Source organism: Cetorhinus maximus, chromosome 25 (assembly GCF_964194155.1).
Source record: "Cetorhinus maximus chromosome 25, sCetMax3.hap1.1, whole genome shotgun sequence".
NCBI classification, from domain to species: domain Eukaryota; kingdom Metazoa; phylum Chordata; class Chondrichthyes; order Lamniformes; family Cetorhinidae; genus Cetorhinus; species Cetorhinus maximus.
In genome coordinates, this window is record NC_135903.1 from 12,982,348 (window position 1) to 13,005,280 (window position 22,933).

Genomic DNA, 22,933 nt, shown 5'->3' on the forward strand with positions numbered 1-22,933 from the left:
TCCTTGTTCTGATGAGCAGTGTTCTTGTCACTCAGATGTGAAACCTTTCTGCACAAGATAAAGGCAGGTGTCTCAGTCCAGGGTCTCTTCCCTGTGCTCTGTGCAGCCTTCAGACCAAAGTGATGGTCCAGCCTCACACTCACTGGACACATTACTGATGCCTGCACCTCAATGGTGCTGGTCATTGCTGCCTGAATGTAGTGGGCAGGCGTCACAGAGTTCCCTCATTCTCTCTGTGTGCTCTCAGCACCTTTAAGGTGGGGCTGGCCCCCATCTCTTCAGCATCTGTGACCAGTGATGCTGTGCTCCTGAAGGGCTCAGGTGCTGAAGGTGGACAAAGGATCAGATACTTCTAAAGTTTCACGGCCGCATCTCTATGATATGGCCCTGATCACAGAGCGCAAGTGAGCTGCCCTCGGCCAGACAGGAGTCAGACATTCTCAGAGGCTGTGTGAAGATCTATGGAGTGTCCTCACTGCATGTCGTCATCATCCTCCTGCAATCGAGCGACTATTAGGGCCTCCACTGCATCTCCATGACAGCAGCATTATCACAGAGGGTATTCGCGCTGCTATAAGCCAGGCTGGGGTCAAATGTTCACAGATACGATGTGAGGATCTATGGGGTCACCTCACTGCATGTCATCATCATCCTCCACAAATCTAACAGCTATGAGGGCCTCCTGAACGTGCCTGTCCTGTCCTAGTCAGTGTGAGTGCCACACCCCTGTCATCGATGCATTCGAGGAACTCCTCACCCTCATCCCCATTGGCATCCTCCTCATCAGAGGAGATGAGCAGCTCCTCCATCTCCTCCTCAGCCAGCTCCTCTCCCTGATGCAGTGCCAGGTTGTAAAGTGTGCAGCAGACGGCGATGATGTGTGACACCCTTTGTGGACCGTATTGCAGGGCTCCACCAGACCGGTCCAGGCACCAGAACCTCATTTTCAACATCCCGATGGTTTGCTCCACCAAGTTGTGAGTTGCAGAATGACCCTTGCTATACCGTCGCTCTGCTGCAGTCTGAGGCCGCCGCATGGGTGCCATCAGCCACGGCCTCTGTGGGTAGCCCTTGTCCCTGAGGAGCCAACCCTGCAGCCTCTGTGGATCCTGGAAGACTCTGTGACCAACTGAGGGTGTACGAGTCATGTGCACTCCCTTGAAACCATGCGCAGACCTGCAGGATGTGTTTGTGGTGGTCGCACACCAAGGGAACACTCAGTGAACGGAACCCATTGTGGTTGATGTAGTTGACTGTGTGTAGCGACGGAGACCTGAGCGCCACATGAGTGCAGTCGATGACATCCTGCACCTGTGGGAAACCCGAGATCTGGGCAAATCCCAATGTTCCTGCATCTTGGCTGTCCCAGTCCCGTGTGAAATGCACAAAGTTGTGTTGCCCTCGCAAAGATGGCGTCCGTGACCTCATGGATGCATTTGTGGGTGGAGGATTGTGAAATCCCACAGGGGTCACCTGTGGAGCCCTGGAAGGAGCCAGTGGCGTAGAAATTAAGCGCCGCAGTCACTTTCACGGTCACTGGCAGTGGATGCCCTCCATGTCCCCGTGGCGCCAAATCCTGCAGCAGGTGCTAGATGTGACCGACCAGTTCCCTGGACATGCACAGCCTTCAGCGACACAGGTTCTCAGTCACCTGCAGGAATGACAGGCGGTGTTTTTAGGCCCTGGCTGTCGCTAGGTGCTGACCAGCCACGACTCATTCTGACTCTTTGGTGGCGTGTGCGGAGCCTCAGCTGCCCCTCCCTCTGCACGGCCAGGGGCCTCAGTTGGTCTCTCCACCGTTGTCTCCGCTCTCTCTAAGCCACGAGGCATACAGTTAAGTCACCAGGCTCCATGCCCCTGATGTACTCCTCCTGCAGGGTAAAAGAGAGAGATGCGTGGGTTAGCATGGGCGTACTAAGAAACTGTCCTGGTTAAGTCTGAAGGCCCCTTAATGCTTCCTGGAGAGTGCTGGCCACCACTTGGATGGCCAGAGATTAGTGCGCTGCACGGCTGCCTGAGACCCCACCCACCTTAGCCCCACTCCACCTGAGTGATTGGCGGCAGCTTTACCCACTGGACTGCATGCTGTGCTCTCAGCTCAGGCGCAGGCATTCTCCTAACCCACACTGCAAGGCTGCACTGTTAGCCTGAACCATGGGGGTCTCCAAACCGGGATGATGACATTGCGAGAGGCTGTGAGCGTCTCCACCAGTGACTGCTCCATGGCCCAGCTTTCGCAAGGAGATTGTACAACTTGCCCAGTCGTCCAACTGTTCTGCAGTCCAATAAAATGCTCATTAGTTTGCAGTCTGTGCCCGAGGGGGTGAAAATCTCTGGAGCACTTGGTGTCCCTTCCATGCCTCCATGTTGCTTGAGTGGGCAGAGACGCTGGAGGCCTGATTCCATGCATGTCAATGTGGCTGCATCTGAACTGTCTCAGCTGCAGAGGGGTGGTCACTTTATACAGATTTCCCTAATGTGTGGCCGCTTCCCTCGCCCACCCTCTCCACCCCATATACTTCTGCACTATATTCCAGGCCAGTGCTGCCCCTGCCATCCGCACCCAACGCTCCTCCAGCTTGAAGTCCAACAGGCGACCCTCAGCGAGCGCTGCTCATCGCTGCTCATCGCTGCTCATCGCTGCTCATCGCTGCTGTGTACTCTCCTCTGAGCTCCCTTCAGAGTGCAGGCCACCAAGTGCACACCTTTCATGTGCTGCTGTGAAACACGTCGACGTGCTTTCCCGCTGACGTGGACGGACAATCCAGCGGGGGGTGGGGTGGAGGGGGTCCGATTCTGGCGGGCAGGCCTGACAATGATCTGCAGACGTATTACAACGAGGTTCTTGATGTGCGATGGTGAGAAACACGGCCCACCACCAGTGGGCTGAGCGGACCATCACGGACTGGTTTGACACCGGCATAAAACCGATTGCGCCACATTGTCCGCTCACACCATCAAACAGCCCGACGCCAGCGGGCACTGAGGACCCCAGCCTTTATCTTTCAAGCGAAGGAAGCTGCAGAATTTATCAAGGGCAGCTCTCTGACAGACTGTGCTTTGAATCACGTCACGATCTCTGAACTGACCAATCCTCTTCACTGCATTTTGTAAACACAAATTTAACCAAAGTAATGCAGAGTCTGCTTTATGGTTAAACTTTCACTTTCCTAACAGAAACTCCTTTATCAGGCAAAAGCTGAAGGTCAATGTGAAGAGAGGTCAATGGCAGTCAAATTAACCCTTTCCTTCCAATGCTCAGGACCGAATTCCTTGCTCTTGTTTGGCCTTGTCTTCTCCCCTTGGGTTTACCATCTTGGTGATGTCCTGACCTATGAACCTTGCCCTTCCGCCCTCATTTCTTATGTAACAAGTGTTGAGTAAATTCTTGCTGGTGCGACAGTCACAGGGCACAGCAATGGAAACATCTTCACAGCAAAGGCTTGGTCGTCAGGTGTAATATTTGCAGAGCAATAGGGAGTGTTGTTGGAGGCCTTGAGGTTAAAATCAGATCTGCAGTTGTATAAAGTTGTGGTATGTGTGTGGCTTATTCGTTTCTGATATCCTGTTAATTGTAGTTTGACGGACTGTTTACAGAGTGTTACAAGGTCAAAAAAACTTCATTGTAAATTAGTAGGTGTCAGAATTGTTGTTGCTTTGGGTCTCTGAAGCAGATGGCACTCCAGCCAGCTCTGCATCTTAGTTAAATTTAATGCAGGGCTCTTGTCTTGACCTTCCAATCACAATTTGCAGTACAGGGGTAAGGCCAATTGGCCCATCATATGGTGGTGCTAGCTCTTCAAGTAGAGCTTGCTGCTCTAATCCCATTTCCCTACACTTTCTTTACATGAAATTTACTTTCGAATGATGTACTAGAAACCTCAGTAACCTTTTGAGGCAAAACACCCTCGTTCCAATAACAGTTCTTTGTTTTTCTGATGATAACCCACAGTCTGCATCTTGTTAACACTTTGGTGACAAGCAAAAACAAGTTCGTCATCTATCCTCTTAAAACCTTCCATATTTTTGAAATCCTTGTATCGATTCCCCCCTTAACCTTGTCTTGTCTAACCTGGAGTACTGTGTAGAGTTTTGGTCCCCGTATTTAAGAAAGGATTTCCTGGCTTTGGAGACAGTTCAAAAGAGATTCACGCGGGTGCTTCCGGGGACGAAGGGGTTGACTTATTAAGAACGGCTAAACAGGTTAGGCCTTTATTCATTAGAGTTAAGAAGAATGAGGGGCGATCTTATTGAAAGGTACAAGATTCTGAGTGGGCTTGACAGGGTAGATGTTGAGAAGATGTTTCCACTAGTGGGGGAATCTCAAACTAGGGGACATAGTTACAGGATAAGGGGACACTCATTTAAAACTGAGATGTGAAGGAATTTCTTCTCTCAGAGGGCAGTGAATGTCTGGAATTCTCTACTCCAGAGAGTTGTGAAGGCTAGATCACAAAGTATTTAAAGAGGAGATAGGTAGATTTTTCAAATATCGGGGAGTTGAGGGCTTGAGGCCTGGGGCAGATCAGCCATGATCTTATTGAATGGCGGGGCAGGTTTGAGGGGCCGAATGGCCTACTCCTGCTCCTATTTCTTATGTTCTTATGTTGCTGTGGGGAAAAAATACATTTTTAAACTTTTCTTCACAATCCTAACCTGAGTGATTGTTCATTGTCTCAAACAATCTTCCAATAATGGGGTCTCCAAAATTGCACACAATGGGCAGAATTTGGACTGCACACGTTGTACAATCTCCTCGCCAGCACTGGCCATGAAGCAGTCACTGCCGGAGGTGCTCACAGCCCCTTACAATCTCAGCAACTTGGTTTATACCAGTGGGCCCCATGTCGCAGGCTGACAGGGCAGCCATGCAGTACACTCATCTCTGGCTATCTGAGGGGTGACCAGTGGTCTCCAGGAAGCATTAAGGGGCAGTCACACAGGGCCAGGAAAGGTGCTAAGTACAGCCATGATAACCACATCTCTCTCTCTTTCAAGCTGCAGGAGGACCACGTCAGGATCATGGATCCTGGTGACCTAGCTGTGAGCCTGATGGCCTACAGAGACCGGAGAAGATGGAGGAGAGAGCGACTGAGGCTCCTGGCTGCGCAAAGGCAGGAGCAGCAACCTCATGAAGAAGGGGCAGGAGGGGCTCCCGCACACACTGCCCAGGAGCGACAGCGAGCCCTGTCTGGTCTGTGCCTAGCAATGCCCAGGGTCTATAGATGCCGCCTGCCATTGCTGTAGATGACTGAGAACCAGTACCACCAATGGCTGCGCACATCTAGGGACCTGGTGGCTCACATCTGCCACTTACTGCAGGACTTGGCGCTAACGGGACATGGAGGGCATCCACTGCCAGTGGCTGTGAAAGTGACCATGGTGCTCAATTTCTATGCCAGTGGCTCCACAGGTGACCTCTGTGGGATTTCACAATCCACCAACCACAAATGCATCCATGAGGTCACAGATGCCATCTTCTCCGTGGCAACAACTGTGTGCATTTTGCCCAGGACCGGGACAGCCAGGATGCCAGGGCCATTGGATTCGCCCTGATCTCAGGATTCCCACAGGTGCAGCGTGTGATTAACTGCACCCATGTGGCGCTCAGGCCTCCATCACTACACATGGTGAACTTCATCAACCGCAAGGGCTTCCACTCACTGAATGTGCAGCTGGTGTGCGACCACCACAAACGCATCCTTCAGGCATGCGCATGGTTTCCAGGGAGTGTGCACGACTCCTACATCCTCAGTCAGTCACAGATCCCTGGAGTTTTCCAGGGTCCACAGAGGCTGCAGGGATGGCTCCTCAGGGACAAGGGCTACCCGCAGAGGATGTGGCTGGTGATACCCGTGTGGCAGCCTCAGACTGCAGCAAAGCGACGGTATAACGAGGCTCATGCTGTAACTCACACCTTGGTGGAGCAGACCATCGGGATGCTGAAGATGAGGCTCTGGTTCCTGGACTGGTCTGGTGGAGCCCTGCAATACAGTCTGCAGATGGTGTCATGCATCTTTGCCATCTGCAGTGCCCTTTACAACCTGGCGCTGCAATGGGGAGAGGAGCTGGCTGAGGAGGAGATGGAGGAGCTGCACCTCTCCTCGTATGAGGAGGACACTGATGGGGATGAGGGTGAGGAGGTCTTCAGTGGTGACGATGATAGGGATGGGGCCCTCACACTGGCCAGATGAGGCCGGCGCACTCGGGAGGCCCTCATAGCTGCTAGATTTGTGGAGGATGATGACGACATGCAGTGGGGTGACCCCGTAGATCCTCACATCGCATCTGTGAGCATCTGACTCCAGTCTGGCTTATCTCAGCGCCAATACCCTCTGTGAGAATGCTCCTGTCATGGAGATGCAGTGGAGGCCCTAATAGTCACTCGATTGCAGGAGGATGATGACAATATGCAGTGAGGATACTCCATAGATCTTCACATAACCTCTGAGAATGTCTGACTCCCGTCTGGCTGAGGGCAGCTCACTTGCGCTCCATGAGCAGAGCCATCTCAGAGACGCAGCCATGAAACTTTAGACGCATCTGATGCTGTGTCCGCCTTCAGCACCTCAACCCTTCAGGAGCTGGTGCACAGCATCACTGGTCACAGATACTGAAGAGATGGGGGCCAGCCCCACCTTAAAGGTGCTGAGAGCACACAGTGAGTATGAGAGAACTCTGTGACGCCTGCCCACTACATTCTGGCAGCAATGACCAGCACCGCCGAGGTGCAGGCATCAGTAATGTTTCCAGGGAGTGTGTGGTTGGACCATCACTTTGGTCTGAAGGCTGCACAGAGCACAGGGAAGAGACCCTGGACTGAGACACCTGCCTTTATCTTGTGCAGAAAGGTTTCACATCTGAGTGACATGAACACTGCTCATCAGAACAAGGAGTCACAGACAGGGAGACATTCTTGGGAGTTTATTTACAATAGTGAGCATTATGTACAAGTGATTAACACCCATGCCCAGGCTGTGCAACTACTTTTACCTAACTTTCCTAATCCTGCCGCTACGTCTTGGTGCTCCCCGGACATCCACAGCAGAGGTGGAGGCGGCCTGCTGACTGTGACACCCTGTCTGTGATAACTTTGGCGGGCGTCCTCTGGAGGGTTGAGGCTTAATGGGCCCCGGCCTGCTTTCAGAGTCCTGCTGTGTGGCAGCCTCCTCGGCCTGTGAAGCTGGATCTGCGGAGGTCACAGGAAGAGGGGATTCGGATGGGCCGGTCACTCCCAGAGTCACCTGGGTGGATGGCCCCAGATTATGCATCTGCTGATTCTCCTCCCTATGGGCGCCCGAGGGCCCCTGGCTGACTCCGTGAGCGGAAGGGGTAGCTGGAGTGAGATCGAGCTGCCCAGCACTCCTCTCACATACACACATTTGGAGGCCAACTATGGCATCAGTGATGGAACTAAGCCCACACTGCATTGCAGGAGCGACGTCCTGGACCAAGGTCTCCATGGCAACCATCAGTCTGCCAGTGTTGACCTTGGCACATTGGCATGTCGGCGCTATCACCTCAGCCAGAGGCTCCTCATCTGACATGGACTCAGCAAATTTCTGGCCTCCAGCAGTCCTCCAAGTGCTGGGGACCTGGGAAGCCCCTGCCGCTGCCTACTGTGGATCAGAAAGTGCAATGTACTCACCAGATTGTGATCCCGAGGCTACTCTAAAGCTAGGTCCCACCGAGATGTGTGTCTCTGTGCTGGTGGAGGGTGTGGGTGACGCTGTGATGGGTCTTCAGGGAGGGTTCATTCAGATTCATCTTCAGAGGTTTCTTCAGCGCTTGATTAGAGGCCCTGGGTCATGGACTCTGGCTGTTTCCCAGATGTGCCTGTGAAAGCAAGGGGAGATAACTAGTGCATGGCAGTGGCCTGTGGAAGAGGACACATCACTCACAGCATGGTTGTCTGATGAATGTTGCACTGCTGGATCCTCACTTGGTAGAGCAGCGCCGACCTCGCCGTCAGCACAGGACCGGTCCCGGTCATCGCCGGCCAGCTGGATGGCTCTGTTTTCAAAGCCCATGAGGACCTTGATTTCAGGCATTCCTCCACCAGTCTGAGACCTCTTCCTCCTGTTGTGAGCCAGTTTGTCCTGCATGGATAGAGATGGGGAGAGTGTATCAGGATGCCTGCCAGGCCAGATGATAAGAATGCCTGGCCTGTGTGGGTGGTGAGTGGTCCCATGGACGGGATGAGGACAATGACGGTGAGTGTGAGAGAGTGAATGGTGATGTCCCTTAAACTGGCAGTGAGTGAGGGCCCTGTGGATGTGTGATGGGTTTGTGAGTGTGTGAGTTGGGAGTGATGAGAAGTGACTTACCCTGGCGGAACGGAGGAGATCATTCATCCTTTTGTGGCACTGGGTGGCTGTCCTCCTCTGCAGGGCATTCGCGCTGACCACCTCTGCCACCACCTCCCAAGCCGGGCTGGTGACATTGCTGCCCATCCTGCGGCCAGAGAGGGGATAGAGCAGATCCCGGCGGGCTGGCCGTGTCTCCCGGGCAGCGGTGGTGAGCTTTCCCCAAAATGTCCAACTTCGCGTTGCTCCACCTCAACTTGCTTCTGTTCTGCCGCTCGGTAAACACATCCGCGCGGGGAGAATGGGAGCCAGCGAGCGGCATTAAAACACTCCCCAGACGTTTGGGTTAAATCTCTTTAAGATCACGAAACCACATTATGCGGATTCTGCTGAACCGTGAGAAAAGATGAGTAATTTATCAAGCTTTGGCTGTCATTTCATTAGAATGTTTGGTGGGAGACAGAAAACGATGTAAAAATTAAGTTGCTGTTTTTACACATTCTGTTTGAGCATTGCACACTCTAACCCAAATGTGCCCCCACCTTCAAACACCACAACTTAGACACACGTCAGTCACACACCACAACGGGGTGGTGGTGTAGTGGTATTGTTGCTAATCGGGTGACCCAGGGTTAATGCTCTGGAGAAATGGGTTTGAATCCGGCCACAGCAGATGGTGGAGTTTGAAATCAATGGGAGTCTGGAATTTAAAAAATCTGACAATGACCATGAAACCATTGTTAATTGTTGCAAAAACCCATCTGGTTCACTAATCCTCTTTAGGGAAGGAAATCTGCTGTCCTTACCTGGTCTGGCCTATATGTGACTCCAGATCCACAGCAATGTGGTTGACTTTTAAATGCCATCTGAGCAAGGGCAATAAGTGCTGGCCTAGCCAGCGACACCCACATCCTCAGTAAAATGTAAGCAGAAAATGCAATAAAGATGAATAGTTTGATGTAATGATTAGCCAAAGAGTGAAAACAGGAGGACAGAGACTCAAACTACAAATGCCACTTTAAATCTAAATTGTAAATGTTTTACAGGAACAAAACTCCCCTCAACTGTAAAACAGAAAGGCCACAGAGTAAAACTTGCATTTATATAGCACCTTTCAAAATCACATCACCCCAAATTGCTTTACAGCCAGTGAAACACTTTCTTAAGATAAAAACAAAATACTGCGGATGCTGGAAATCTGAAACAAAAACAAAAATACCTGGAAAAACTCAGCGGGTCTGACAGCGTCTGCGGAGAGAAAGACAGAGTTAATGTTTTGAGTCTGTATGACTCTTCATCAGAACTAAAGAGAAGGAAAAATATGGTGAAATATACACTGTTTAAGAGGGGGGGGGACAGCTGAAGCTGGATAGAAGGCCAGAGATAGGTGGAGGCAAAGGAGAGATTGTGAAAGATGTCATAAACAAAAGGTCGAAGGGGTGTTGACGGTGGTGATTCTGGCTAAAGCAGGTGCTAATGTTGACATTAAGAGTAGAAAGCAGGATGAGCAAGTGACAGATGGCCCTAGTGGAGGTGGGGTGGGGAGGGGACAGTGTGGGAGATAAGATTGAAATAGACTAAAAGGTGGGGATAAAACAATGAATGGAAATAAATTTTAAAAATAATAGAAATAGGTGGTGAAAAAAAAAATATATATAAAAATTTAAAAATAGATATTTGAAAAAAGGGGATCAAGAAGGGGTGAGGATGGAGGAGAGAGTTCATGGTCTGAAGTTGTTGAACTCAATATTCAGTCCGGAAGGCTGTAAAGTGCCTAGTCGGAAGATGAGGTGCTGTTCCTCCAGTTTGCGTTGAGCTTCACTGGAACAATGCAGCAGGCCAAGGACGGACATGTGGGCAAGAGAGCAGGGTGGAGTGTTGAAATGGCAAGCGACAGGTAGGTCTGGGTCATGCTTGCGGACAGGCTGAAGGTGTTCTGCTAAGCGGTCACAAAGTCTGCGTTTGGTCTCTCCAATGTAGAGGAAACCGCATTGGGAGCAGCGAATGCAGTAGATTAAATTGAGGGAAGTGCAAGTGAAATGCTGCTTCACTTGAAAGGAGTGTTTGGGCCCTTGGACGGTGAGGAGGGGGGAAGTAAAGGGGCAGTTGTTGCACCTTCTGTGATTGCATGGGAAGGTGCCTTGGGAAGGGGTTGAGGTGTAGGGGGTGATGGAGGAGTGGACCAGGGTGTCCCGGAGGGAATGGTCCCTACGGAATGCGGACGGGGGGGTGGGCGGGGGGTGGGTGAAGGAAAGATGTGTTTGTTGGTGGCATCATGCTGGAGTTGGCGGAAATGGCGGAGGATGATCCTTTGAATGCAGAGGCTGGTGGGGTGAAAAGTGAGGACAAGGGGGACCCTATCATGTTTCTAGGAGGGAAAGGAAGGTGTGAGGGCGGATGCGTGGGAGATGGGCCGGATACGGTTGAGGGCCCTGTCAACTACCGTGGGTGAAAAACCTCGATTAAGGAAGAAGGAAGACATGTCAGAGAAAGTGTTTTGGAAAGTGGCATCATCAGAACAGATGCGACGGAGGCGAAGGAACTGAGAGAATGGGATGGAGTCCTTACAGGAAGCGGGGTGTGAGGAGCTGTAGTCAAGGTAGCTGTGGGAGTCAGTAGGCTTGTAATGAATATTGGTGGACAGTCTATCAACAGAAATTGAGACAGAGAGGTCAAGGAAGGGAAGGGAAATGTCAGAGATGAACCATGTCAAATGACGGAGGGGTGGAAATTGGAAGCAAAATTAATAAATTTTTCCAGGTCCAAACGAGAGCATGAAGCAGCACTGAAGCAATCACCGATGTACCAGAGAAAGAGTTGTGGGAGGGGGCTGGAGTAGGACTGGAACAAGGAATGTTCCACATACCCCATAAAGAGACAGGCATAACTGGGGCCCATGCGGGTACCCATAGCCACGCCTTTTATTCGAAGGAAGTGAAATAAGTTTAAGGAGAAATTGTTCAGTGAGAGAACAAGTTCAGCCAGACGGAGGAGAGTAGTGGTGGATGGGGAATGTTCGGGCCTCTGTTCGAGGAAGAAGCTGAGAGCCCTCAGACCATCCTGATGGGGGATAGAGGTGTAGAGGGATTGGACGTCCATGGTGAAGAGGAGGTGGTTGGGGCCAGGGAACTGGAAATTGTTGATACGATGTAGGGCATCAGAGGAATCACGGATGTAAGTGGGGAGAGACTGGACAAGGGGAGAGAGAACGGAGTCAAGATAGGAAGAAATGAGTTCCATGGGGCAGGAACAGGCTGACATGATCAGTCTGCCGGGACAATCCTGTTTGTGGATTTTGGGTAGGGGGTAGAAGCGGGCCGTCTGGGGTTGGGAGACTATCAGGTTGGAAGCTGTGGAGGGAAGATCTCCAGAGGAGATGAGGTCAGTGACAGTCCTGGAAACAATGGCTTGATGTTCAGTGGTGGGGTCATGGTCCAGGGAGAGGTAGGAGGAAGTGTCTGCGAGTTGACGCTCAGCCTCCGCGAGGTAGAGATCAGTGCTCCAGACAACAACAGCACCACCCTTGTCAGCAGGTTTGATAACAAAGTCAGGGTTGGACCTGACAGAACGGAGTGTGGTGAGTTCAGAAAGAGACAGGTTGGAACGGGTGAGAGGAGCAGAGAAATTGAGACGACTGATGTCACGCCGACAGTTCTCAATGGAAAGATCAAGAGCAGGTAAGAGGCCAGAGGGAGGGGTCCAGGTGGAGGGAGAGTACTAGAGGCAGGTGAAAGGATCTGTAGAATGGGGAGAGGACTCCTGCCCAAAGAAGTGAGCACAGAGACGAAGGCGGCGGAAGAAGAGTTCAGCATCGTGCCGAGCCCGAAATTCATTGAGGTGAGGGCGTAAGGGTATGAAACAGTCCTTTGCTGAGCACTGAGCGTTCAGCATCAGAGAGGGGAAGGTCAGAGGGCATGATGAATACATGGCGGGGGCTGGGATCAGAAGGCGGGATGGGGTCAGAGGGATGGGAAGGGGTGGAGGGTCCTGGACGGGTGTTGGTATCAATGAGCTGTTGGAGCTTGTTTTCCTTAACACCTGAAAGGAAGAGACAAAGTTTCTTGTTAAAGCGTCAAATGAAATGAAGAATAAAATATAACTGGGGGCACTGACAGCTTAGAGATAGGGTGCGGTGGTGCTGCTGAAGGGAGAGGGCGAGTGTGTTCATATGGCGGCGCATGGCACCGAGTGTGGATCTCAGAATGTGACAGGAACAGCAGTCCGAGGAGCGTTGTATGTCCCGGAGATACCTGTAATCCTAGGTGGGTTCGAAACATGAGGGGTGGAACTTCAGTTGAAATCCACGTGGGGTGAGTCGGAGACAGAGACAGTCACTGAGGAAGGAAATATGGCTGTGAAAGCGAGTTTTAGTAAACACCTTGTCAAACACCAGGAGGGGAATAGAAAGCGATGCAGGTGAACAGGGCAAAAGAGACAAGTGGAAATCCTGTCAGAGAGAAGGGAAATACTTCTTCAAAGTAGACATTCCTGGAAGAGAAATGGCAGTTAGTTAGCTGGGATTGTTCTCCTTCGAGCAGAGAGGGTTAAAGGGGAGATTTAATAGAGGTGTTCAAAATCAGGAAGGGCTTTGATAAATACTTTCTTAAGTTTAGTCACTGTTGTAATGTAGGAACCGTGGCAGCCAATTTGTGCATAGCAAGATCCCTCAAACAGCAAAGTGATAACAACCAAATAATCTGTTTTTAATGATATTGAGCGAGGGATAAATATTGACCAGGACACTGGTGGGGAGCTCCCCTGCCCTTCTTCATAATAAAGCAGTAAGATCTTTTCGTCTGCGGGCCTCGGTTTAATGCCTTAACTGAAAGAAGCATTGACTTCAGAAGGACATAGATAGACTGGTGAAATAGACAGACACATGGCAGATGAAATTTAATGCAGAGAAGTGTGAAATGATGCATCTCATTGGGAGGATAAGGACAGACAAAATGAATTAGAAGGAAAAGAGAGGCCCGGGGAGAACGTGTACACAAATCATTGAAGGTGGCAGGCAAGTTGGGAAAGTTGTTGAAAAACATGGGATCTTTGGCTTTATTCATAGAGGATTGGAATCATAAAATAATACAACCATTTAGCCCATCAAGTCTGTGTTGGCTGTTTTAAAGAGCAGTCCAGTTAGTCCCACTCTTCCTGCTCTTTCCCGATATCCCAGCAAATTTTTCTCCTTCAAGAAAGAATCCAATTCCCTTTCGATCGATCCTGTTTCCGCTGCTCTGTCAGGCAGTAGCGTCCAAATGTGAGGGAGTTAATGCTAACATTTTGAAAACACGGATAAGGCCTCCGCTGGAGGATTGTGTCCAATCCTGGACCCCACGCTTCAGGGAGGACATCAGCACCTTGGAGAGGGTGCAGAGGAGATTTGCTGGAACGGTCCCGGGGATGAGGGTCTTGGTTTACATGGAGAGACTGGAGAAGCTGGGATTGTCCTCCTCATAGCAGAGAGGCTTAAGGGGGAGATTGAATAGAGGTGTTCAAAATCAGGAAGGGCTTTGATAAAATAAATAAGGGGAAACTGTTTCCAGTGGCTGGAGGGTCAGTAACCAGAGGAACACAGATTTAAGATGATTGACAAAAAACAAGAAGGAACAGGGTGACACATTTCCTTCTGCATAGAGTTACTGTGATCTGGAACGCTCTGCCTGAAAGGGGTAGAAGCAGATTCAATAAGAATTTCACTTCTGGCTTGGCTGTGGTGTTGCCAGAGTTAACCACACAACACGTTGGGAGGCTGGAGAGTCTGACTGGATTATGTGTAGCTAATGAAAGACAGGCTTTGGAGAGAAGACCTCATTTAAATGGGTCAATGGGCTCATCTTTTAATGTATTTTTTGAACAATTTTCCCACGATTTAACTGAGGGTGAAGCGACGAATTTGCCAGCTTGGTTGCAGCATCAGATGCATTTGAACTTGCAGCCCTCGGAGTGAAGTTGGCTTTTATATCAAGGAAGACAACAGCACTCGAGGACATCGAACGTCAAATGAGGATGAATTCATTATGGTGGAGGGAAGACAGTTATACAGCGAATCAAGGAGACTTTAATATCTTTGTGGGTAGATTGCCAGAGAGGGCAAGGTTGGGGTTTGAGAGGCTGCTAGTCAGGGAGTTGGTTAATTTGTTCAAAGGGCTGAAAGGGATAGAGGTGGAGAGGGAGGTTTGTGGATTGGGGCAGTCACTTGTTTATAAGGATGAAGATTTGAGTGTGACTTTGAAAGAACTCCATCAGGGATGGAGATTGTGGAAGTTTTAAGGTCCTAGAGAATAATAAGGTTGAGGGGATTTGGAACAGGAGTAGGCCACTTGGCCCATAGGGCCTGCTGCACCATTCCATTAGATCATGGCTGATCATCTACCTCAACACCACTTTCACGCACTATCCCCAAATCCCTTGATGTCATTAGTTTCCAGAAATCTAACAATTTTTGTCTTGAACATGCTCAATGACTGAGCTTCCACAGCCTCTGGGGTAGAGAATTCCAAAGATTCAACCATCCTCTGAGTGAAGATCCTCATCTCAGTCTTAAATGGCCTAGTCCTTATCCTGAGATTATGTCCCCTGGTTTTAGACTCACCAGCCAGGGGAAACATCTTATCTACATCCACCCTGTCACAACCTGTAAGAATTTTGTAAGTTTCAATGAGGTCACCACTCACTCTTCGAAACTCTAGGGAATACAGACCCAGTCTTCCCAATCTCTCCTCATAAGACAATTCAGGGATTAATCTGGTGAACCTCCATTACACTCCCTCAATGGAAAATACATCTCTCCTTAGATAAGGGGATCAAAACTGTGCACAATACTCCACGAGTCTCACCAAGGCTCTCTACAACTGCAGCAAGACATCTTTACTCTTGTACTCAAACCCCCTGTAATGAAGGCCAACATACCATGTGCCTTCCCAATTGCTTGCTGCACCTGCATGCTAGCTTTTAGTGACTCATGAACAAGGTCCCTTCGGACATCATCACTTCCCAACATTTTAGCATTTAAGAAATATTCTGACTTTCTGTTTTTTTTCCACCAAAGTGAAAACCTTCACACTTATTCACATTATATTCCATCTGTCATGTTCTTGCCCGTTCACTTAGACTATTCAAGTCCTCTTGAAGCCTCCTTGTATCCTCCTCACAACTTAGGTCCCACCCAACTTGGTGTCATCAGCAAATTTGGGAATATTACAATTGGTCCCCACATCCAAATCATTTATATAGATTGTGAACAGCTGTGGCCTGAGCACTGATCCTTGTGGTACCCCACTAGGAACAGCCTCCCATCCTGAGAATAGCTTGTTTATTCCCACTCCCTGCTTTCTGCCTGTTTAACCAGTTCTCAATCCATACCAGTATATTTTCCCCAATCCCATGCGCTCTAATTTTATTTACTAACCTCCTGTGTGGGAACTTATCAAAAGCTTTCTGAAAGGCTTTTGATGGGGAGGTCATGCACGTGATTGGAAGATCAATGTAAAATGTAAAAAAATACCAAAAACGATAAAGCCAAAATCAGCTTACAGAGTAAAAACAAAAATACCTGGAAAAACTCAGCAGGTCTGGCAGCATCTGCGGAGAGGAACACAGTTAACGTTTCGAGTCCTAATGACCCTTCAACAGAACTAAGTAAAAATAGAAGAGAGGTGAAATATAAGCTGGTTTAAGGTGGGGTGGGACAAGTAGAGCTGGATAGAGGGCCAGAGATAGGTGGAGATAACCAAAAGATGTCACAGACAAAAGGACAAAGAGGTGTTGAAGGTGGTGATATTATCTAAGGAATGTGCTAATTAAGGGTAGAAAGCAGGACAAGCAAGGTACAGATTGATAGCCCTAGTGGGGGTGGGGTGGGGTGAAGGAATCGAAAAAGGCTAAAAGGTAAAGATAAAACAATGGATGGAAATACATTTAAAAATAATGGTTATCTCCACCTATCACTGGCCCTCTATCCAGCTCTACTTGTCCCAACCCTTCTTAAACCAGCTTATATTTCACCTCTCTTCTATTTTTACTTAATTCTGTTGAAGGGTCATGAGGACTCGAAACGTCAACTCTTTTCTTCTCCGCAGATGCTGCCAGACCTGCTGAGTTTTTCCAGCTATTTTTGTTTTTGTTTTGGATTTCCAGCATCCGCAGTTTTTTGCTTTTATCAGCTTACAGACTGTTCAGAAATATTGTAATCTGGTTTAACTTTGCTTTTGGATGTAGAATTTACATTTATGTGGTGTATTTGGGTCACATGATTCTTTTTAAATTTCTGTTTATTACGTTTTAACAACAATCGTAATGAGTAACAGTGCTAAAGAAAGCCAACAGTACAGCAATAATTCAATATACTTACATTTGGGAGAGAAAGAGAAAGAAAGGAAAAGGGGAGCAGGAGGAAAAAGAGAGAGAAAAACCCCTTCCCAGCCCCCCAAAAATAAATAACAAGAAAATCAACAACAATCATAGGTCAGATATAGTCTCACCTGATATGACACATACAACCTAAGTAGATAAAAGCAAAGAACTGCGGATGCTGGAAATCCAAAACAAAAACAGAAACAGAAATACCTGGAAAAACTCAGCAGGTCTGGCAGCATCGGCGGAGAAGAGCACAGTTGACGTTTCGAGTCCTCACGGCCCTTCAACAACCTAAGTAGGGTCAGTTATATGAAAGCAGAGAACTGTAGTTCCTCAAAATAATCTAAGAAAGGTTGCCAAGCTACATAAAATCCATCCGGGGAGCCTCTTATAGTGTAGTTTATTTTCTCAAGTTTAAGATTTTGCACAAGATCAATTAGTAAAAGAAAATGGGGCAGACTGTTTCCAATTTAATAGAATAATATGTCTCGCCAATAACGTTGAAAAGGCCAGTGCGTCAGTCTGAACCTTTGTAAGAGGGATGCCATTTGGTTCCACTCCAAAGGGTGCTGTAATAGGAAAGGGATCAATGTTGCTACTGAAAATATGTGAGAGCGATGTAAAAGTTTTTATCCAAACCAAAGCCAATTTACGACGTGACCAGTAGATATGAATTAGAGAGGCTGGGGCGGTATGACATGTATCACAGGTCGGGTCAAAATTTGAATAAATCTTAGGCAATTTCACCTTGGATGGATGCATACGACGTAAGATTTTAAATTGTAGCAACCCATGTCTTGCACATGCGGATGAGGAATGTAGACAAGAGAGATAAGACTTCCAGTTATCTTCTGATAAGTCTGAATCAAAACCTTGCTCCCAAAGAGTTTTTTGGGTAGAAAGCCGAGGGCAGTGTAGTGAAACAATTAAGGAACACAATTTGGAAATGAAACCCCTAACAAAAGGATTTAATTCTAACATAACATCTATCGGTGATTTAGGGGACGATAAAGAAAACTGGGCAATCTTTTGGCACGCAAGACCTCTGATTTGTAAGTAGCAGAAGAAGTGTGTATGGGGCAGATTGTATTTCTGAGAGATAGTCAAAAGAAGCAAAAATATTATCAATGTATGAGTTAGCAAAGGGCTTTAACGCCTCCTGGGTGCCAGACTTGAAAGGCAGAATCTGCTAATGAAGGCGGAAATAAAAGATTTGCATCAACGGTGTGGTACAAAGACAGAGATTGCAGCCCAAAGTGTGTTCTGAACTGGATCCAAATCTTAAGTGACTGTCTAACGATAAGGTTTGAAGAAAAGTGACTGATTGAGAAAGGAGTGGAGGAGCACAACAGAGCAGGCAGAGATGTGGATTGACAGGAGGCTGCCTCCAATTACACCCGCGCTAGATTAGCCGAATCCGAATGAAGCTAAGAAGAAATATTACGCATATTAGCAGGCCAACAATAAAACTGGAAATTGGGCAGTGCCAAACCGCCTAAATGCTTGGGTCTTTGTAGAAAAACTCTATGAATTCTGGGTGTTTTCTTATTCCAAATAAAGGAAGAAATGAATTGGTCTATTGCAACAAAAAAACATTTGGGAATAAACAATGGGATGCAGTATAAGTATATAGAAATTTTGGCAAAATATTCATTTTTACAGAATTTATACGACCGGCTAAAGAAAGGGGTAAGCTGGACCAATGTGCTAAGTCCTGCTTTGTACGTTCCAACAAAGGGTCAAAGTTGAGCTTAAAAAGGTCTCCAAGGGATCGAGTAATTAAAATGGCTAAGTATTTAAAACTGTTTACTGAGACCTTGAAAGTGCTGGGGGTGATGGTGGCAGGGGGCAAGGTAACTCTTTGCAATAGAGTTAATAGGAAACATTCCACTCTTTTACAGATTAATTTTTAGACCTGAAATATGACCAAAATCACCCAAGAATAGGGAAAACGTGTGGGAGAGTTGAGGCCGGATCAGAGATGTAAAGAAGCAGATCAGCATTTAGGGAGATTTTCTGCTCGATTCCACCCCATATAACACCCTGTGTATCTCCACAGGTCTGCAGTGAAATTGCCAGGGGCTCATTAGCAATAGCGAAAAGTAGTTGGGGGGGGGAAGGGGACAACCCTGTCTGCTACCTCGATGGAGCTCAAAGAGTGGATATTATTTGTATGTACTGAAGTAACTGGGGAAGAATACAATAGTTTTATCCATTTTATAAAAATGGGTCCAAATCCAAATTTTTGAAGAGTGAAGAAAAGGTAGTGTCATTCCAATCTATTAAAAGCCTTTTCTGCATCCATTGTTATAAGAACCTCAGGCACAGGAGTAGTTGAATGTGTATAAATAATATTGAAAAGATGCCTTAAATTAGATAAGGATTGCCTGCCCTGTATAAAACCTGTCTGGTCAGGAAAGATAATAGATGGAAGGACAAGTTCAAGACAGTAGGCTAATGCTTTAGCTAGTATCTTGACATCCGCATTTAAAAGGGAAATAGGCTGGAATGAACTATAATGCAGACGATCCTTATCCCTCTTTAAAAGAATAGACAAAGATGCCTCGCGCAGTGTAGGAGGGAGCGTTCTCGAGAGAAAGCATTCCAGAAACATAGACAATAATGATGGTGAAAGTTGTGATAAAGATTTTTCATAAATTTCTTTTGGAAATCCATCAGGCCCTGGTGCCTTATTACTTTGCATAGATTTAATTGCCTTTAGTATTTCATCTAGGGAAAGGGGTACTTCTAATGCATTCACAGAAACATAGAAACATGGAAACTAGGAGCAGGAGTAGGCCATTCGGCCCTTTGAGCCTGCTCCGCCATTCATTATGATCATGGCTGATCATCCAACTCAATAGCCTGCTCTCGCTTTCTCCCCATATCCTGTGATCCCTTTCACCCCAAGAGCAATATCTAAATCCTTCTTGAAAACATACAATGTTTTGGCCTCAACTACTTTCTGTGGTAGCGAATTCCACAGGCTCACCACTCTCTGGGTGAAGAAGTTTCTCCTCATCTCAGTCCTAAATGGTCTACCCCGTATCCTCAGACTGTGACCCCTGGTTCTGGACTCCCCCACCATCGGGAACATCCTTCTTGCATCTACCCTGTCTGGTCCTGTTAGAATTTTATTGGTTTCTATGAGATCCCCCCTCATTCTTCTGAACTCCAGTGAATATAATCCTAACCAACTCAATCTCTCCTCATATGTCAGTCCCGCCAATCCAGGAATGAGTCGGGTAAACCTTCGCTGCACTCCCTCTATAGCAAGAACATCCTTCCTCAGATAAGGAGACCAATATTGTACACAATATTCCAGGTGTGGTCTCACCAAGGCCCTGTATAATTGCAGCAAGACATCCCTGTTCCTGTACTCGAATCTTCTGGCTATGAAGGCCAACATACCATTTGTTGCAGACACTTCCTCCTACCTATCCCTGGACCATGACCCCACTACTGAACATCAAGCCATTGTTTCCAGGACTGTCACTGACCTCATCTCCTCTGGAGATCTTCCTTCCACAGCTTCCAACCTGATAGTCGCCCAACCTCGTACGGCCCGCTTCTACCTCCTACCCAAAATCCACAAACAGGACTGTCCCGGCAGACCGATCGTGTCAGCCTGTTCCTGCCCCAAGGAACTCATTTCTCGTTATCTTGACTCCCTTCTCTCTCCCCTTGTCCAGTCCCTTCCCACCTACATCCGTGATTCCTCTGACACCTTACGTCACATCAACAATTTCCAGTTCCCTGGCCCCAACCGCCTCCTCTTCACCATGGACGTCCAATCCTTCTACACCTCCATCCCCCACCAGGATGGTCTGAGGGCTCTCAGCTTCTTCCTCGAACAGAGGCCCGAACAATCCCCATCCACCACCACTCTCCTCCGTCTGGCTGAACTTGTTCTCACACTGAACAATTTCTCCTTTAACTCCTCTCACTTCCTCCAAATAAAAGGTGTGACTATGGGTACCCGCATGGGCCCCAGCTATGCCTGTCTCTTTATGGGGTATGTGGAACATTCCTTGTTCCAGTCCTACTCCGGCCCCCTCCCACAACTCTTTCTCCGGTACATCGATGATTACTTCGGTGCTGCTTCATGCTCTCGTCTGGACCTGGAAAAATTTATTAACTTTGCTTCCAATCTCCATCCCTCCATCATTTTCACATGGTCCATCTCTGACACTTCCCTTCCCTTCCTTGACCTCTCTGTCTCAATTTCTGGTAATAGACTGTCCACCAATATCCATTACAAGCCTACCCACTCTCACAGCTACCTCGACTACAGCTCCTCAAACCCCGCTTCCTGTAAGGACTCCATCCCATTCTCTCAGTTCCTTCGCCTCCGTCGCATCTGTTCTGATGATGCCACTTTCAAAAACAGTTCCTCTGACATGTCTTCCTTCTTCCTTAACCGAGGTTTTCCACCCACGGTGGTTGACAGGGCCCTCAACTGAGTCCAGCCCATCTCCCGTGCATCCGCCCTCACACCTTCCTCTCCCTCCCAGAAACATGATAGGGTCCCCCTTGTCCTCAATTATCACCCCACCAGCCTCTGCATTCAAAGGATCATCCTCCGCCATTTCTGCCAACTCCAGCATGATGCCACCACCAAACACATCTTCCCTTCACCCCCCCGGCAGCATTCCGTAGGGATCGTTCCATCCGTGACACCCTGGTCCACTCCTCCATCACCCCCTACTCCTCAACCCCCTCCCAAGGCACCTTCCCATGCGACCGCAGAAGATGCAAACCTGCCCCTTCACTTCCTCTCTCCTCACCGTCCAAGGGCCCAAACACTCCTTTCAAGTGAAGCAGCTTTTCACTTGCACTTCCCTCAATTTGATCTACTGCATTCGCTGCTCCCAATGCGGTTTCCTCTACATTGGAGAGACCAAATGCAGACTCGGTGACCGCTTTGCAGAACACCTTCGGTCTGTCCGCAAGCATTACCCAGACTTCCCTGTCGCTTGCCATTTTAACACTCCACCCTGCTCTCTTGCCCACATGTCCGTCCTTGGCTTGCTGCATTGTTCCAGTGAAGCTCAACGCAAACTGGAGGAACAGCACCTCATCTTCCGACTAGGCACTTTACAGCCTTCTGTACTGAATATTGAGTTCAACAATTTTAGATCTTGAACTCTCTCCTCCATCCCCACTCCCTTCCCGTTTCTTCCCCCTCCCTTTTGTTTTTTCCAATAACTTATATAGATTTTTCTTTTCCCACCTATTTCCATTATTTTTAAATGTATTTCCACCCATTGTTTATTTCTACCTTTAGTATTCCCCCACCCCCACTAGAGCTACCTGTACCTTATCTGTCCTGTCTTCTACTCTTAATTAGCACATTCCTTTAGATAATGTCACCACCTTCAACACCTCTTCGTTCTTTTGTCTGTGACAGCTTTTGGTTATCTCCATCTATCACTGGCTGCTTGTCCCAACAAACCCACCCCCCCCGCCTTAAACCAGCTTATATTTCACCCCTTTCCTATTTTTACTTAGTTCTGTTGAAGGGTCATGAGGACTCGAAACGTCAACTTTGCTCCTCTCCGCCGATGCTGCCAGGTATTTCTGTTTCTGCTTTTGTTTACCATTTGCCTTCTTTACCGCCTGCTGCACCTGCATGCTTACCTTCAGCGACTGGTGTACGAGGACACCCAGGTCTCGTTGCACATTCCCCTCTCAATTTATAGCCATTCAGATAATAATCTGCCTTCCTGTTTTTGCTACCAAAATGGATAACCACACATTTATCCACATTATACTGCATCTGCCATGCATTTGCCCACTCACTCAGCTTGTCCAAATCACACTGAAGCATCTCTGCACCCTCCTCACAGCTCACCCTCCCACTCAGCTTTGTGTCATCTGCAAATTTGGAGATATTACATTTAGTTCCCTCATCTAAATCATTAATATATATTGTGAATAACCGGGGTCCCAGCACCGATCCCTGCAGTACCCCATTAGTCACTGCCTGCCATTCGGAAAAAGACCTGTTTATTCCCACTCTTTGTTTCCTGTCTGCCAACCAGTTTTCTATCCATCTCAATACACTACTCCCAATCCCATGCGCTTTAATTTTACACGCTAATCTCTTATGTGGGACTTTGTCGAAAGCCTTCTGAAAGTCCAAATAAACCACATCTACTGGCTCCCCCTCATCAACTCTACTAGGTACATCCTCGAAAAATTCTAGTAGATTTGTCAAGCATGATTTCCCTTTCGTAAATCCATACTGACTCTGTCCGATTCTGCCCCTG

General features: G+C 48.2%; 1 protein-coding gene across 1 annotated transcript in view; it reads left to right on the plus strand.

Annotated features, from left to right (window-relative positions):
* Positions 1 to 1,928, plus strand: part of LOC144667908 (keratin, type I cytoskeletal 19-like) — a 189,891-nt gene extending 187,963 nt beyond the window's left edge. Inside the window, exon 7 of the mRNA XM_078529505.1 lies at positions 1,916 to 1,928. Within this exon, the coding sequence (XP_078385631.1) occupies positions 1,916 to 1,918 (3 nt within the window). The 3' untranslated portion in view covers positions 1,919 to 1,928. The remainder of the gene's footprint in view (positions 1 to 1,915) is intronic.
* Positions 1,929 to 22,933: the final 21,005 nt, after the last annotated feature.